At 34.1% G+C, this 18714-nt stretch overlaps 1 protein-coding gene across 2 annotated transcripts in view; it reads left to right on the top strand.

The window, feature by feature from the left end:
- The first annotated feature begins 5683 nt into the window (after nucleotides 1-5683).
- LOC120347138 (cGMP-specific 3',5'-cyclic phosphodiesterase-like) overlaps nucleotides 5684-18714 on the top strand; it is a 32898-nt gene continuing 19867 nt past the window's right edge. Inside the window, exons 1-11 of one of the 2 annotated variants that reach the window (XM_078117638.1) lie at nucleotides 5684-5704; nucleotides 10188-10319; nucleotides 11189-11347; nucleotides 12736-12928; nucleotides 13692-13881; nucleotides 15060-15161; nucleotides 15590-15709; nucleotides 15973-16062; nucleotides 16967-17137; nucleotides 17744-17882; nucleotides 18577-18713. In XM_078117638.1, coding sequence (XP_077973764.1) covers nucleotides 10292-10319; nucleotides 11189-11347; nucleotides 12736-12928; nucleotides 13692-13881; nucleotides 15060-15161; nucleotides 15590-15709; nucleotides 15973-16062; nucleotides 16967-17137; nucleotides 17744-17882; nucleotides 18577-18713 — 1329 coding nt within the window. In that variant the 5' untranslated portion in view covers nucleotides 5684-5704; nucleotides 10188-10291. The remainder of the gene's footprint in view (nucleotides 5705-10187; nucleotides 10320-11188; nucleotides 11348-12735; nucleotides 12929-13691; nucleotides 13882-15059; nucleotides 15162-15589; nucleotides 15710-15972; nucleotides 16063-16966; nucleotides 17138-17743; nucleotides 17883-18576; nucleotide 18714) is intronic. The other variant, XM_039417001.2, reaches the window with a different exon arrangement.

An 18714-nucleotide genomic window follows, 5' to 3' on the forward strand; every position in this document is an offset into this window, starting at 1 on the left:
TCCACTTATCTTACTTAAGATTCAGCAGCATATATGAAAAACGGTTCTCATCTATACTTGCAATACATATATATATATGGATCGTTTTGTCATCATTCTGTTGTTCATCTTGTTGTTAATCATTCTTTCCTTATTGTTGTTGTGGAAAACTACAGGATCAAGTGCTTGGAAATTTTTAGTGATTGGAGATTTTTCGCTAGGCTGCTATTACTTTAATGTATTTGAAAAAAATCTGTGGGCGCTATGAGATTCGTTTTTTTTTGGTTGCGATGGCGCCATCAAAATCAAAAATTGCGCACTTTGTGGCGGTTCCCACTTCGGCTTTAGTGTCCAAACACTTAGGCATTGCTTTTTTGTTTATCACGCGAAGCCCCATCAAATTTCCTCATTAAAACACTAAGTGAATAATATGGCTGAGCTAATAGCAACTATACATTGTATCAGAATGTTTAAATAATCTTATCTGAAAACAACGTGCAGATGTCATCCCTCAATTTTAAAGTAAACGAATTGACGGGATAACATCTGAACGTTGTTTTCAGATAAGATTATTTAAACATTCTGATACAATGTATAGTATTCACTTAGTCTTTTACGTGCCGTTTCCTTTCATTGACTTTTTTAGGACTAGGATTAGTCAGGTAGTTTTGATCGTTTATGATTAACATGTAGTAAGTTTATTGATGATTTGTTGATGGAATTATCGTGGGGCGTTCAGAAACGTATTTGAATAAAATAATGATGTTCTAAAAGAGTGCGGTTTTGTAAAATTTTGCACTTATCGTGACTTTGTTCAAAATTAGATCCATTTAGCAAAAAATACCCAAAGCACTAGACTATAGTTGACAATTGAATACAAAAATTTCCTAGGAAATAGGTTTATTTTATGAACAATAGTCAAATTGTTTCTAAGTTTTCTTAGCATGTTTTTTTTTTAACTTGGAAGGTGTTAGCATTATACTCGGCAAAGTTTGCATAAATAAACGCAGGTTGGAAATCTAGGATTAAAACCCATTTAAGTCAGTTCATCACCTTTTACAGAGTCTAACTTTTCATTTCATGATTAATCAAGTTTCATAAAATGTGCGCACTAGAAAAACTCACACCGTCCAAAACCCAACATAGACAATCCAATGTTGCTTCTCGTATGAGGCCATGTTTCACGCAAATGTACAATAAATACACTTTGAATAAATCCGAAAAGATTGTATAAAACAAAAATCTATAAAATATTTTAGCGTTAGTTAGTGTTATTCTACCAAGCGCATGATATCATATACATAATTATTTAAATAATATGCATCGGGTGTGGTATGCTGGTTGTGTAATTATCCCAGCTAATGCAAACAATAACGTTCATATTTTTTAAAGCTGTGGTCACAGGTTATCTCTGTGTAATTTGGTCATCAATCAAAAGATAGCAAACTCTTACCGCATATTTAATATTCATTATCGCTACAACGTTTTTGTAAAATAGATTCCATCCAGTATTACGATATATATAACAGCAACGATAAGATATCACTTGAGAAACAGTGTCTGTAGTTGGTAGCTTCAGCAGAACTTGTCTAAGTAAACTTCCGATTTTTTTTTCTTTCAGTTATTACGATCTTTATAAGTAAGTTTAAGTAAGTTCGGTTTTTCGGTTTTGTGTGTGGCTGTAGTTTGAAATAAATTTAACAGTTTACATGGAATTACCATATTTTTTGACGTCAAAGCGGGACGCCTCCAAAGACATGACCCCTTAGCAGTGTAGAAACGGAAGAAGTTGTCAGAAGTTTATTACATTCAATTATTTACTTCATATTTGTTTTATTATTATTTGTTCGCGTTTGTTTTATTATTATTTTATTTTTGGTGGGCGGGCACGTACCTACATTGTACGCTTTTTAACTTTTTTTTTTGAGTTATGCCCGTCTTCCAGATATCTCGGCATTTTGTTGTCAGAGAAGAACCAAAATAAATGATTGGTTTATTGATCCTGTAACTTTACAGTTTTCGATTTTACTACATAGGCCTACATTTATGGTCATCCCGGCTGTCTTCATTGACCATATTGTCATCGAAAGTCTATGCGCATATTCTCTGTCGAAATATCGCGTTCAGTTCGAAAAATAGAAAGGAATAGACGCTAACGATATAAATGATCCGAATTTAGATTTTTTTTATGTACAGCAAAACGAATAATAAAATAGTCTGCCGTTTTCAGGCATTGAGAATTTACCTATTCGCCCAAGCATGCTTTTAGGTAGATAACACCTTCAAAAGGACGTTGTTTAATGTTACATTCACGTGAACGTCCGAACAGGACCAAATTTAGGATTGATTTTACATGGGATACGTTTGCCAACAATGTTAGCGGGAAACAACGGAACAAACAAAATAACGCATTCACCTTCAGTAAATAGGCTAGCGTTGCGCTTCACAGCAATAACAGAACAAGAACATGTTCGTGTATTATGCTGGATGGCTGAACGCCAAAGCGGGACTTTTGGCTGACTTGTCGGGTCGGCGGGACAAGACGCTAAAAAGCGGGGACTGTCCCGCCTAAAGCGGGACGTATGGTAAGCCTAAGTTTACATAGCTTTTTTAAATTTCGTATATATTAATATAAATGATTGGTTCAACTATTGTGTACCTAACTTATGTTCCTCTCTGCAGTGACCTTTGTGACAGTGATCCTCTTGCACTGCTCGCAATGATACTATAGCATGAATCCGAACGGCATAAAGCATCGCATTCTTTTCAATTAATTAAAATTCGAATTCTGTAACTTGTGTGCCTGTGAAAGTGCGTAGATGTGCCTATAGTACTTATTTCCTTTATGGTTAAGCAGACCTTTTTATTCCACAATTTTATAGAAAAACAATAATAACGTTTATATAACAACATATGGCACTAAGTTTGTTTCAATTAATATCAAGTAATAATAATATTATCAATAAATAATAATATTAATATCAAATAATAAGTAACAACGAGACAAACTTCATTCAATCTAATCCGGTCTGCGTTTGGGTGTTTCAGCTGCCAATGAGAAATGCCGACTGGTTTCTACACTGTTAAAAACAGCGGAAATACTCCCTTTTACAGTATTTCGATTTGTTTTGTTAGAATCGCAGTCATATGTTAATTACAGACAAATATAAACAGATAATGTCAGAAACTGGTTTTGAAAGTCTTTACGACCATGCAAAGCATGAACGCTAAATGACAATTAGTGATGTACTTTGTCAATCAACGATAACGGTCTAATGCAAAGTTTATATATTATATTTTTAATAGTAAATTATACTGCCTTATTAAAGCGCAAATGACTTCACACTGAAGTTGACTATTATGACTTTTTTATAATCCATGGCTAACAATACGCCGCCTATAGAGTGACAGCAGATTAAAACGTCATAAGTAGTTTTTCAAAGCATTCGCCATTCAATGACATTGTAATTATTATTAGTTATATAGAGAATGAACGGCAGAATATATCAAATAAAGTGTTTGAGAATTTATCATTCAAATAAGCATGGCATGATGCAGATTATGTGGCATAGGTTTGTTTCAGTCATATACAGTTAGAGAATGTTCAACCTATACCGCCGTCTCTTTCCCAGCATAAGAGTGAGCTGACTGGAAAATTGGAAGTATTCTTCATTCTGGAATTAAACTTTGATATGTTGTTTGAAGCAAAGATGGGGAATGATTCGTAATATGTTTTTTGAATACAGTTAGGTACATAGCCAATTACTTGGTGACATTTTACTAGCCAGTGCTATCAACTACCCGGCGCAGTCTGTTATGAGTGCCGGTAGCATTTTTGATCTTATATGCAAGTTTAGTTTTATACCCAGCAACCAAAGCGAAGACGCCCCTAGTAAAACGGTGGCATACCAGAACGGGAACGTTAAGATGTTATGTTGTTATAGTATATATAGATTGAGGCAAAACTTTAAAAACCTAAAGTTTTATAAACAGGTGAATTTACAGCGTTGGCCAAACGGTAACAAGTTCCCACTGGTGGCCCACCTTGTATAGACGGAGCTTACAGAGAGAGGTATTCGAATACAATTTTTGGCTTGAGATTATGTAGATGAGCGGTAACTTCTCCCATGAATGGATTCTGTATTTGTTTTCTAAATTTCACATTAATATAGGTATTTTCATTTCACGTATGCTTTTCGTTTTTCAATGGAAGGCGGGTTTCCCTGGGAACCATTGGAGTCCGTTGCGTACTCATGAAACAACAATCGTAAATTTCAGCGTTATGATGAACAATTTGTTTATTTACGTGCTCTTTTCACAAATTAAATAATTTAAAATTCTTTAAAGTTCATTTTATGTGATCCTTTCTTATTTACGACTTCTACGACGTAACATATACTGGCGTGTATTTCCATTACCAATATTTGTAGTGTTGTATATCAGTGGGACATGTCAGCAATTTAGCTTTTTTTAAAGACAACAAACGTATAAACTACGGTTATTCTGGACGCTGCGTTTGTTTCCGACTAATAGAAGAACGATTCTGTTGGCCTAGTGACTCATATTTGCAGAATTTTAAGTGGGTTCACAATCACATATTATCAAGATACCAGCCCTTACACGACATAAACCTGACTCCATCTAAACCCAAATTTTGTAAGCTTCGTCGAATCTCATGTGAAACACCTGCAAACCGCGCACCCGCTGATAATCAAATTTACCGATGTACATGTATTGAGTAGTCAACATTACACACTTCAGATCACGAGCTACTCATATTGTTTTTCTGCGATTTCATTTTTCTTCAATTTCTTTATGATTTTTTAATGGCCAATGCTTGATTGAGTGCTGCCAGGTTATTTATCGGGAATATTTTGCAAATATTGAATTAGACTTAGAGTTTATCTCTGATACAAGGTCAAGAAGGCGTCAAGTATACCATCCCATGAATCAAGCTTTGACAAACAAATGCAATTTCACTCACTGTAATGCAATTTGTGAATGCGGTAACAAGGTTTGGTATTGAATATGACGTCAATTGTATTTTGTTGTTACTCCTTTATATAAAAAATGGCTCTTTAGAAAAATACATGGGGGAACTGCGTAGAAACAGATCCCTCTGGAGATTTGAGTGAGGTCGCGTACAACGTCAGTCAGATTACGTCAAGGATTTATCACTGAAGATCAGGCATAGGTGAATGAGTGGGCAGGCATAATCAAGTCTCTGTGGGACTCTGTGGTTACTCACTCGGCGAGTTCAAAATTATTGTTTAGCTGGTGTCATTCCTATAATATATTCAAACTGGAATTGAAAATCACTGCACTACGAAAATTGCTTTTCCTTATGAGCTGATGAATTTGGCATTGTAAATCGAATATTAGAGTGGCCATGTTTTTGTTCAATATTATTGCTTTATGTGATAGAAACCCGGCGTATTTAATTCATTTGGATGAAAGTAAAAAAGGAGGTGTTTTCGAGTAAAATATGACCCTATTACTAAAATAATAGAGTAGAACTATTTCAATTTTTTTTAATTAAGTTTTGCTTAAACTTCTTTCTATTTTTGGTTTGCTCCAGTTGATATTATACATTATATTTCAGCACTTACGTAGGCTAAAACAGTATAGTTCAGAAGATTTGTTTGGTGTATTTGAGACTAGTCAACATATATGTTTGAAGAAACATAAAAACGTCATTTGGCAGTGGTGTTCACAAGATTCAAAGGTAGTAACTTTCTATAAGACTCTGTAGTCATTTCCACAGTGTAATCATTTTATGTCAAATTTCACGGAGTAAAATATTGTTGTTAAATGGTTGATTCCCGCGACCAAATTGGTTGCACAAAATGAAAAAAAACTTGAGTAAATTTGAACTAATATTTTCTTTTTTCCAAAGTCCAAACCTCGACTACAAAAAGTAAGTATTTGCGAACGTGTAAATCAAGCTTTGATAAATCAATAAACTGTCATAGATTATCATCCAATAATCAATTTTCTGTTCTGTGTCGCCGAAATGCGCATCTTTCATGTGAAAAGCTACCAATTTGCATTACAAAATTTTATTTTTAAACTTGATTTTAACAAAATTGAGACATTTGAAAAAAATCATAAGGAAAATCCAATTGTTTGATTACATATATCAAAGTATGTGTTTCAAGGCATTAATACAAGTTTTTCAGATAACTCTAACTCTGGACCGAGTCGGCTTTCATGATACCATACAAGAATAAGCGGATTTTCAATTAGCGTGTTTTCGACCTAATGTAGTTGTGATTTTGCGTCAAAATCGTTAAGCACTTACACTGCCTGAAAAACTTTGATCTGTAAAATCAGATTTGCTTGTCAATTTTTGAAAAGATTCGCTTGTTTGATAATTCAATTATCATGTAATATAGTTAGAAAATTTTAGTCATCAAGTGATTGATGAAGTTCTGAGTTCGTTATTTCTTTCACGGAATATTAGGGATACGTAAAAATAGGATCTATATACGAAAAATACGGTCTCGAATTCTCAAACCTACTTTTTGAATGATAACATAAAGACATAAATCCGCGCATACTTCATTCTAACTTTTATTAATTTAGTGATATACTCAACTGATCACTAATCTCGTAATTGCGTCACATTAAAAACACGTTATATTTATGGAATTCACTTACATAAAAATGATAGCAATGAACGACCCTACTTTGTACTTCCCTAACCAGGAGCCTGAGTTTAAATAACTCAAATGAATCGTTTTAGCAGCTTGATGGAAGTGAACTTGGCCACTGGCGGTCATTTTCAATGCGACCTTTCTGAAATCCCTAAAGTTTTTAGATTTTTTTGTCATTTCAAATAGCCTTTATGGCAGGGGTCGGCAACCTTTTGTCGCTCGCGGGCAAAAATTAAGGGTGGCAGGTCATTGGCGGGCCTCACATATTTTTAGAAAGTTGAAAACCAAACGGATGATACTTTTTATAATAAAAATCAAGATATGATACATTTCTCGAATAGAATATAGATTTATTTCCTCATTGCATTGCATCTCAAAAAATTCAAGTTGAATATTTTCGGCGCCATTGAACCCTTTGCACCAACATCAACTTTTCTTCGTTTTGTTGCCATTTATTTAATTATAATTAAATTATAGGCTCATTTAAACGAGTAATTGTGAATTTTATATTTGTTAGATTATAATATAATTTAGTCTACACGTGTCTAACAATAAATTTTGTTACGTATATTTATGGCCAAACAGCAGTTTTGTTACTATAAATCAGTGGAGCGTCGCGGGCCGGATTATATTACTCCGCGGGCCGGATGCGGGCCGTAGGTTGCCGACCTCTGCTTATGGTCATCTTGGGAATCATAAAACCAATATATCTGTGATTATCCTTCCCGAAATGACTCAAATGAGCCTCAGTGCAAACGCCATGTCCGACATAACTATGCCATTTTGAATCGATGCAACACGTGCTGAAATGCCACTTTTTGTAGTAGGCTGAATGCGGTAGGATGAAAACGCCATATTAGTATCTAATGTTTTTTATATTATATTCGATTATACTTTATCTGTGTATATTTGACTTCCATTGCGATTCGATGTCAAATATTTCATAATTACTTTTCAGTTTTCTTCAGATCAATACTTCCAGCGAATTCACAAGGGAACCGCTTTTATTGAATCATATTTCCGTGAAACAAATACCTAATCAAAGATTTTGTATTCAACCGTATTTAATTATTACGGAAAAATTACGTTGGTTAAACTGGAAATTAAAAAAATTCGCTTTCATGGTTATTTTCGCAGTACAACGTAATAAGTTTCTTCTTACAACTTTTTGGTATCTAATCAAATGTACTTATCACGGATTTGAATCTTCCCTAAAACCTTTTTTTAATAAATATTTCAACAATTTGTATTTTTGATACCACTTTCAAATTTTTTGCAAGAAAGAAAAAGACGGATGAGATCTTATTCATATTAAAATCTTCGCGCTATAGTCCGGTTACTAGTTGGGTGGGTTGTGCGAATAATAAATTTGATGTGACTGATTAATCTGAATGGTTAGGTAGCAATACCTCCCATATATTCATTAGCCACTGGTTTTGAATCTGTCACCTCCAGCGCGATGAGAAAAAGTACATTGCCACAACCTTCAAAAACGGAGTCGGATTTTTTATTTTTCTTAACTATCAAAATTTATAATAGACCACACTAAAATTATAGTATTTTTATTTTTGCTTTGGTAAAACGTTTTTAATAATAATTAATTACCATACTGCTGTGATGCCTTTTTTCGTCATTTGATTTTTATTTTTGTTCACACTGCCGATGCAACTTTTTGCAAAAAATCCAAAGTCAACGATCGTCAAACTTTTAGCATTGTGGTCAATCTGCAAGACCTTTATAGACCACATGGATGAGGTTTGGCAGCTGCCTTTTTCCCATATTTCGACCAAGAGACAGAAAATATAATTTCATATGACATTTTCATTACTGTAATTACTTTTAAATCTGGGTATTGACGTCATACGCCAACAAGAAAATCAATTTTCTTTCGTCGTCCCTTCCTGTCGACTACGCAAAAATCAATATTTTTTATTTCAAATATGACGTTCTTTTTCTGTTCAAATGAAAGACAACGGTAGATTTAATAAGCTTTTCAACTCGCAGGCTGCAGGAATAGGACGTACGTTATTTTAGACCTCATAAATTTAGCAACGATTTACAAGGCACGTGTTTCGAATGTTATTTTATTTAAATAAATTGATGTAACTTACGAAAATAGATGCTGCTTTATATCGTTCAATGTGGATGTTAAATATTATATTTGAGGACATATCGTATTCAGCAAAATTTGAAGGGACAGTTAGCGAAAGAGTCGTTTGTAAGTTGCGTGAGAAGTGCCCATATGGTCAAACATTGAAGTTTTTTATGGCAGGGTAAGAACATTATGGAAAGATGTAGACTATGCAAAAGTGTGAATTTTATGAATATATCCCCTAGTCCGTTCAATTGATTGATTTTCCGGACTTGGTATTTCGTGCATATTCTACAGAACGGGACTAGGCGCCGCCTTCTATTTTGGCGCCATCCGAAAAGCTTAGATTAATACATTGCAACACATGCATTGCTACACATAATACCACAATCGGATTTTTCTTATTACTGTTCGAAATGTCTGCAATCAAGTTTAAAAATGAAATTTTGTAATGCAAAATTGGCAGCTCATCGCATGGAAATGCGCACTTCGGCACCACAGAAGAGGAAATTGATTATTGGATGATAATCTATATGACAGCTTATTGATTTATTAAATCTTGATTCACACACCCGCAGTTAAGGGCTTTACTAGGCATTGAGTTTGGTAAATGGTAATTGAAAATATGAAATACGAGCGAGATTTTGATTACGATATATTACTTACTACCTGTAGACCTTCAACAAGTTGTTCAACAGACAATGTTATTATGTTGTTGTTAGGGTTGTTGTTAGAATTTTGTTGTTTAAATAAATAAAATTGCTTTCTCATTAACTACTGGATGAATTGCTTTAAAATTTTCAGTGCATTGTTGAAGATTGTAGTTTTCACTAGAATGGCTACTTCCTTTGTTTATTTTTCTAATTTACGATGCCGGTTGAAGACCACCCTCACTTCGCTATTCAGATCGTGGTATACCTTTACTTTTCTAATGCTGCGTTGTTGAAACAAACATTTGGTTTGAACAGATGTATAATAAAGGTTCACCGTAATTAAGCGGATTTACTTCGTACGTCAAAGAGGATGATTAAAAGGGATTGTGTTCAACCAAAGTGTACGCATTTGAGGCTAATTAGGCAGTTTATTCAGATTAAGAAATATATCAATACTCATTCCGTCAAATTTTGAACCTAGAAGTGTTATTATGCCCTTACTTTGGAAATGTGAATCGATACATCATACTTCTATAAACGTAGACCATGAGCCTACTTCTCAAATCAAGTGCGTGAATGAACATAAATAATAGAAAGGAATCTCGTTTTTTTTTTTGTAAGGTACTCACTCGCCATCGCACTTTTTCACATTACCTTGTGGCACGCAGTCTTTTTCCGAATGCACAAGTTTCCCATTATCCATTGCCGGTGGTGGATGATATCGGTAGTTATTTAGGGCTACGATATGTTTTGTTTGCTTTGCAATTGCGCAAACCAATGACTTTTCAATATATCTGCATTATCCAGGGAACATAGCTTCATGCATTAGGTAGTATTTTTGATGAAGTGATAAAAATTGACGTAAAGCAAATATTGGAGTTTTTATTCAAGACGAATTGAACACTCAAACCATGATGGAACTGGATCCAGCTGTCGTGGGTAAGTGCGCTTGGTTTACTTTTGACCTATAAAGCAATTTAATGAGCCAGACTTTAAACGAGGAAACGCAATTTATGATAATGGTTGCGGGGTTACAACGCAAAGGTCTCATCGAGAACATCATAATGCCTATATGAATTTTAGCAATGGTCCCTATCTTTTATTGTTATAGCAATGATCCTGAAAAATTTATTCACATTATAAATTGTTGTGTACTGCTTGTCTGAGAGTTTGACTTCCGTCAGAAGAAACATTATACAAAGGAAGTATGCGCACCAAGATGGCGCACAACCTGAACACAGTATGTGTGTACCTGTTAGGACTCAGGCTGTGCGACATCTTGGTGCGCATACTTCTGGAGCCCCAAATAAAGTTGTAAAAGTGTGATGCAAGACTTTAAACCACCCACCAAAGTATAATTGTCCCAACAAATTAGTTTTAATTTCAAAAATTGTTTCTTCACGAGTTTAATCAAAATTGATGTTATTACTGAAAAAATTGCGTTTTGAAATTTCAGCATATAAAATCCCATTTATGCCAAAAATATTTCTGAAAGTGTAGGTAAAATTGCGCGTATGTCGCAAATTTCTAGCAAATTAGAAGTGTTTAGAATATACGAAAAGCAAAATTCAATAGACTACCTAAATATACGAATATTGACATTCCCAGATTGAAGTGAGTGAATTTGGTTGATTTCGTCTATATCAATAAGGCAATATCGAATATAGCGACTGGTCTTTTGACGCTATCTTGTTGCCTCCAATAAGCAAACATACCAATTACAAAGTAATATCATATAACTTGAGTGCAGAATGTATAGCCCAACTCGTAATGTAAAAATGATTGCGACAATCATCATTTATTTACAGAAGCTTGGTTGGATGACCATCCTGAATTTACACACGAATATTTTCTGAAGAAGGGAACACGAACAATGGTAAACAATTGGTTGGCAGATCGTGTGATCAATCTTGCAGTGAGTGAATACAGAAGGAGTTTGCCAGGTGGACTAGCGAAGGTTCCATCAAGTACTGTAATATAATTGTTCAAAATTTGATTCTTCTGTGTCATATTGTTATAAATATCGGAAATGCATGCAGGTGGATCAAGACAATAACAATTAATAATTGTTAGAAATCGTGGAACCATAGATATAGAACGAAAAATGACAGATGGATTTCATGCTCACTTAAAGACTGTTGTGTCAATGTGAAGTGAGATTCAATACGCAAACGCACTTAAAATGTCTAATTCGTTAATCTCTAAAGTTGTTTTAGTGTTTCATATTGGTGGTCCTAGTAAGATTCATATCTTTTCAACACAATCATTCACAATTAAAATTTGTTAATTGGCATTTTGATGACGTCATCGGGAATAATTTTGCATTTTTCACTTCGAATGTGGTTTGAAGTTTTGAAACTTTATCGTTATGTTTAAACTAAAATATGTTAATGAAGCATTTCGATCAAGAGCTCGTGTCTCGATGATAAGATAACAACTACTAATGGTTGATTATTATTGGGTGTTGGGAATAATTGAAAATAAAAGAGTAAGTAGCGGTAAGAGCCCAGCCAGCCCATGACCCCAGTAAAACGAGATACGCATGCCTAGGAAGTGGGTATCTTGGTCATTTGTTCACTCCCCCACCTTTGCTTTATATGTCTCTATATTTTAGCATACATCATTCGTAAGATTGGGGTTAAGAATTGATCCAAAATCCAATTTATCATACTCGCTGTAGTAAATCGATCAGATTGCCCAAGACACATCTACATTTTTGCTATTTTCAGTAATTATTATAAAGAAATTTGCATACTACGTCGTTACATACGATGCAAACAAGCAAGCTTTTATTTTGCTCAATAACACTAACCTTAAAAACCAGCGCGTTACTTGTACGAGAATAGAGGCTGGTTGAGGCAGGACCCATTCTTATGTTGTCCACAAAAAGAATGCAAGCCACATTGTACAAAAATTATATACTATAATATAAATACAAAATCTGTAAAGTAATAATTCGGTAAACAGCAGATTCTGAAACGGTTGTTTTGAGAAGTCTGTATATTATCAGAAAAATAAGTCCAACATATTTTTCATTTTTTTTTTTCATTCGAGGTTGGAGTTGTAATGTGACCGTTAAGTGTTTTACATCGATTTAAATAATAATATCCACATGCATATATCAGTCACAAAGTATGATTTCCAAACAGTGATATTATATTAATTCGAAAGTCTAAAGATCGCCAGGCGACTTACGTGCTATTCGAATACAATATATGCTTCTTGTGGTATTTGAACATTTTAAGTATTTAGTAATTATTGGTTGATAGTTACCCTTCATAATCTTGTTATATTCTATTCTCTAAGCCGATTTCAAGTTAAGATATTATTTTATTTATTTGTTTTAATTTTCTAGCTAAGAAGGAGGATGGTGGGATTTCGCCAAAAAGTGATTCTGGAAGCACTGGCCGGAAGACACCAATGCGCAAGGTGTCAGCAGAAGAAATCAACCCGAAACATCTTCCACTCAAACCAATGATATCAAAAGACCAGCTGGGTTCTCCTAGTTTTTATGCCCCGGCAGAAACATCACCTATTCTAGCACGCAGGTGAGCTGTATGAAACAATCTTGCTTGTATTAAAAATCTGTGACTTCTTATCTGGCATTTTCGAGTCTTCAACATTTAGTTTGTAGAGTATCACAGCAGAAAATAGTTCATTTTTAAGAACATAATTGATGGATATCACGAAGGCCTAGTTCTAGAGTTTCAACTCTAAGATATGCTACAAATAATGTTTTTGCATAAATAACTATTCATTCTTCTTATATGCGCTGCGTATAATGCAAGGATTCTGTAGCGTGAACGCAATTGGTAAAAGGAAAAGTTACAGAAATATAGTTGTGGTAATGTGGAACGAGACTCGTTTCTTTTAATTTCTAAGTATTTTAAATTTACAAATATGTAAAAATCTATTTTCCGCCCCAAAAACCACGACCACTATGTATTTGTTTAAATTATTTATCTTATCTTTTCCTTCACGGCGTAGTCCAGTAATGAACGAACTATATAGCAGCCTTTGGGCCGTATGCGCCCCTCCATGGCTTGAACAAAACTCACGAATATCATTAGATTCGACACCGTCATATCCAATGGAAATAGTAACTGTGGTGTTACATGCCTCTCTTTGCAAAAAGGGGTTCTGAATGCGACCCATGCAAAAAAAACTTTACCCCACCCCTGGTGTTGTTTATCTCACCTGCGCATTTACGAGCAAAAGCTGTAGTGAAAGGTTAACAGCATGTGGTAATTTTCGATCACGGCTCTCTATTTTCTACATGCTTTCCATCTATTAATTTCAATACAAATACAGATCTTCTTCAGTCAAAAGAGTCACAGAAAGCAAGACTCGTCGCATTTCTCATTATCATATGGACAAAGCAACTGCAGCAGAAACATCCTCGGGACTTTCGATCATAGACGAACGAGATATGATCATGGAACTTGTAAAAGACATTGCGATGGACTTAGATATTACCTCAGTCAGTCACCGTATATTGCAGGTTCGCTGTTATATATGATTAAAACGTAAATTATTAAGGTGTTAAAAAGTAAGGAATTGTAAGTAGGCTTAGTATGTAGCACTCTAAATACAACATTACTGATTGTAGATCTCAGAGACTCTACTAGAGCCTGATAATCAATTGCTATTTTGGTCTTATTCTCAGGTTGTTGCCCCATAGATAAACAGAAAATGAGTGCGCCCAAATTACTCAATAACTGTTGCTTAGCTTACCGGCACAACAGAATGTAGTAATATTAATTTATTTGTTCATTTTAATCACAACATGATCAAAATAGACAATACAACTGATATTCGATACCTAATTCATCCAAACGATTAAGAATGCAATACCGATATATCGGTACAGTTCCATAATTCCGTTCCGTCTTTTCTCGAAGTAAACATATAAATCACAATCAAGTATGGTCCACGACTAAACGGCGCGATAAACCGATGAAACATGCTTTATGCTTGCCTGCTTTCAGGATTAAAATAGAAAAAATACCCTGCGTCAGTACGTGATGAATTTCATACTCTTGCGTCCTAATTTTCGTTTGTTTATCAACAAACACAGACCAGCTATATCAGTATCGATTATCGTAAAGATAAAAATTAAAATAATGTGATAAGAATCGTAAAATAAATAAAATAGAAATTTCTAACTATACAATGACATCTGGGAAATTTAGAAAAAAAAAACAGTAAACTCAATGATAAATGAGAGTCATTTACAACCGGTCAATTCACTGTCGACGTAACGTCTGAGTAATGTGCTATAACTAAAATGAGCTACATGAACGCGAATTTAGGCTAACTTATTGTGTTTTTTTTAACTATTAGTATAATATTGATATTATGTATTATATGGTATTCATTATATATGAATATGTATATTATATATATGTATTAAATGTGTATATATGTGTAAATATGTATTGTAAGCATATTATAAGTGGGCAACTAAAAAGTCTTTTATGCTTGTTTTGAACTGTAGCGTACCTAATTGTTCACCAAAGTATTCAGTTATTTCAATATTATACGGTGAATACTTTATCATAATTAGGAAAGCATTACTGGCCATAACAGTAAAATCCTAAATAGAGAATACCAGTAACGTCCACCGCCGTGCTTTTTACTTGAATCTTATCGTAAAAAAAATCGTTATTTTTTGTTTAGAATGTCAGCATCCTACTCGAAGCAGACAGATGTTCTCTCTTTTTAATTCGAGAGAAAGACGGAGAAAAATTTTTGGTCAGTCGATTGTTTGATGTAAATAAGGTAAGAGAAATTGATGAACTGTCAAAATAACAATCTTATTCTCTATTATTATTTTAATATAGTCTGATAATTAAAATTGAAAATGGGAAAGTTTTATTATAATGGGTTTATTGATTTCGAAATCGATTATTTTTCCGATTTAATCATATTACTGGGTGTTATGTGGGCTAAGTCACTATAGTATATGATTGGCTGCCCCCAAAATCAACAGACCGTTTATATGGAAGACCATTCAAATAGATGATCATGCATTCATCTCGGTTCCTAATTTTGTTAATTCTTGAAAATAGAAGTTCAAGTTTGTTTACCAACAAAAATCAGATCGGATACTGACAAATCTTCCATGTTATTTACATTCGGATGTCTCTTTGCCAATACACTGTAATGCACTGTAATCTTTATATTTGGTATAATTCGTTGTTATCCAGGATTCGTCCCTTGAAGATACCATGGTTCGTTCTAATGAAATCCGTATCGACCTTGGACAAGGAATTGCAGGAGTTGTTGCTTTGACAGGAAAGACATTGAATATTCCAGAAGCTTATAAAGTAAATTGGTGTTAACTAAATATCGTTTTTAATGGCTGAACTATTCTGCATCTTTGCAAAATACGCTTCATTTATTCATTCAATACAAGTATGGCAAATTGGGACAAGTATGGCAAGTGAAACAAGTGTTCTAAATCGGTACAAATGAGACACGGTATTTTTGAGACATCGGGCGGATGTTACAAAGGCAATTTTGTTCGAATAGTTTCATATCATGTCCAGAAATCTGACAAATCAAAATGTAATAATTTTATGTTTCTCAGGATTCCAGATTCAATCAAGATGTTGATAAAAAGACTGGTTATATCACCAGGAGTATATTATGTATGCCGATACGAGATAGCGTAAAAAGGGTGAGTTATAGGCGGAATTAAGTATCGAATTTTTCAAATAACGTCTACTGTATTTTTTAGTTGGATGCACGGTCTTTGCACTCTTTTAAAAGTAATGACACTCTTACAGAAACTGAGTTATAGCGTCCGCTAAGTTTTAAAAATATTAACTCCTTAGTATACATAACACTTGAAGTAGTTTAAGTCAACCCGGCAAACAAAGTAGCAATATTATATAGATATAACATCATATATGTAGATATTCGTAATTGTCATAGCAGAAACACAACTAAAATTCAACCATCTATGCAATTTACGCCATGTTCTTATAAATCATTCAAGTTTCGAATTGTAAATCTTTTATTTTATAGTCATTGTAAAATACGCAATAAAACTTTACAATCGTTATGCCAGTCACCTTGAATTATCAAATATGGTTTTAAAATAAATCGTAAGGTCGTAAAAGATGTGGTGGAATGTGTGTGAGCGGAACCATAAAACGGATTATATTTATTGAGTTTGTTCAGTCATCTAAGATTAAGAAGGCACACGTTATTATCGCAGCATATTATACGAGTGGCGAATCCGGTTGTCTATTACCTATACTAGTTCTTCAGATTCTCGCGCCCAATGACTTAAAGATAACTCACAAAGAAAAGGCGAAACACTAAAAGAGAGCACAATAAAAAATCATTATGTTCAATATTTGGCTTCTCCTGTAGAATTAACGTATAGCAATATAAACTGTTTTTCTGAAATGACATACCAGATCGGTTATTTGTTGATCGCAAATTTTATATGTATTAATAAATTTCTTCAATTTTGTTTTTTGTTTTTTATGCCTCTGATATAATGTCTATCTAAATGAAGACGCTCGTGCAGTGTGTAATGCCAATTTCATTTTCTGAGAATATCATTTCAATAGATTGTTGGTGTGGCTCAAGTAATAAACAAACAACATATAGATGGTAATTCTTATTGCGCTTTTACTGAGAGGGATGAGAAGATATTTGCTTCGTATCTTGGATTTTGTGGGATTGCTATTCACAACGCACAAATATTTGAAAAATCTCAACTTGAAAACAGGAGAAACGAGGTAACGTTATTTTTTTAAATCAGTTTTATTTTGTTTCATTTTAATTGAACTAAAAATGGTTACCAAATCCGAATCGATTCTTGTTCATAAAGCAATTGGCTTGAGTATAATTCATTCAAGCTGAGTCTGAAGTATTTGCACAATTTATTTTTAAGTCTAATACGATCATCGTATCATTTTAGTGGCCCTACCTTTAATATTCAATTCAAGGCCGACTACATATTTATTGGAATTGCTTTTAAAGCTCCGGCGATACTAAATTACACCTGTATCGTACATGTCGATAATAAAGTAATGTGTACGGATGGCTTTGGGCTGGCACATAATAAAATAACGTGATTTTGGCTACTATTTTTCCTGCTGGTCTTTGTCAATTTAAACTGGTATCCATGACTCACCCATCATCTTTATCTATACTGTGCTCCATGTTAAATAGATATCCCAACTAATTAAATCACATTAGCCCCAAAAAGGTAGGTATTGGCCTCTTATGTTTTCGCCAATTTGCAAGTTTCTAAATACACGCAATTACCCTGAAACCAAAATTGAAATTGAACGTAAAATGCATTTACACTTGACATTTACTCTTTATGTAATTCATTCTAGGTTCTTCTCGATCTTACAAAAGTACTTTTCGAGGAACAAAGCTCGTTGAATCTGGTCATGGAAACAATATTATTGCACACTACTTCATTGCTGAATTGTGAAAGAGCATCTGTTATGCTAGTATCTTCAGAAGCTGACAGTGAGTGCGGTTCGTTTCTCCCCAGATATCACGACGATATGTCTAATAAATTGCACATGAGATCAATCAGGAACCATGTCCACTACGCCACCTAAATCAAATTAAAAAACGGATGGCATTCATGAACTTGGCTATATTTTTTCTTATTTGTCTGCTCCTATTGTAAAACTGACAGCTGTTACTGATTATGTGAATGAAAAAACGGCATTATCCAATTCTGAGACTAATAAATGTAATTAATAAAACATAAAACCGTTCCGTCCTCACCAAACTCGTATGAGCATTGCCATACTTGTCACATTTGTGTGGCTTTTACCTTTTTGCCCAAGAGTATGGCTGAGAGTAGTGCAATTTTGTGCCAGATGTCAAAGCGCGCGTTTCTTGAGATCCTGTTCTCCATATGCCACACTACACAGATATGATATAATTTTTCCCAGGTATATTTTGGTCGATACTATCAAATTGAAAACTCTCCCAATTAATTGACAGTGGAAACAATTTTTCATAGAATAGGAAAATTTTTAATAATAATGTGGTCGAAAGTGGAACGCAAACGCCTAATAAATTGTGGTCAGTTGTGACCCTATTTTTGTAATTTAATATTACTTAATAGGTTTGACAAAATTAAATTTGTCAAGCTTAGTATAGTAGCATATGTGCAATTATTACATATCGTAACTATATATTTTAACAGATGTTTTCAGTAAAACATTCGAGCATGTTTCTGGCGATTGGGAAGACAATGACGTCAACGATTCTGACGTCAAACCCAACAGACGCAAGGTGCCTTTCAACGTCGATATCACGATGTACGTGCGTCAGACAGGAACGG

The sequence above is a fragment of the Styela clava genome, chromosome 11 (genome assembly GCF_964204865.1).
Source record: "Styela clava chromosome 11, kaStyClav1.hap1.2, whole genome shotgun sequence".
Taxonomy (NCBI): Eukaryota; Metazoa; Chordata; class Ascidiacea; order Stolidobranchia; family Styelidae; genus Styela; species Styela clava.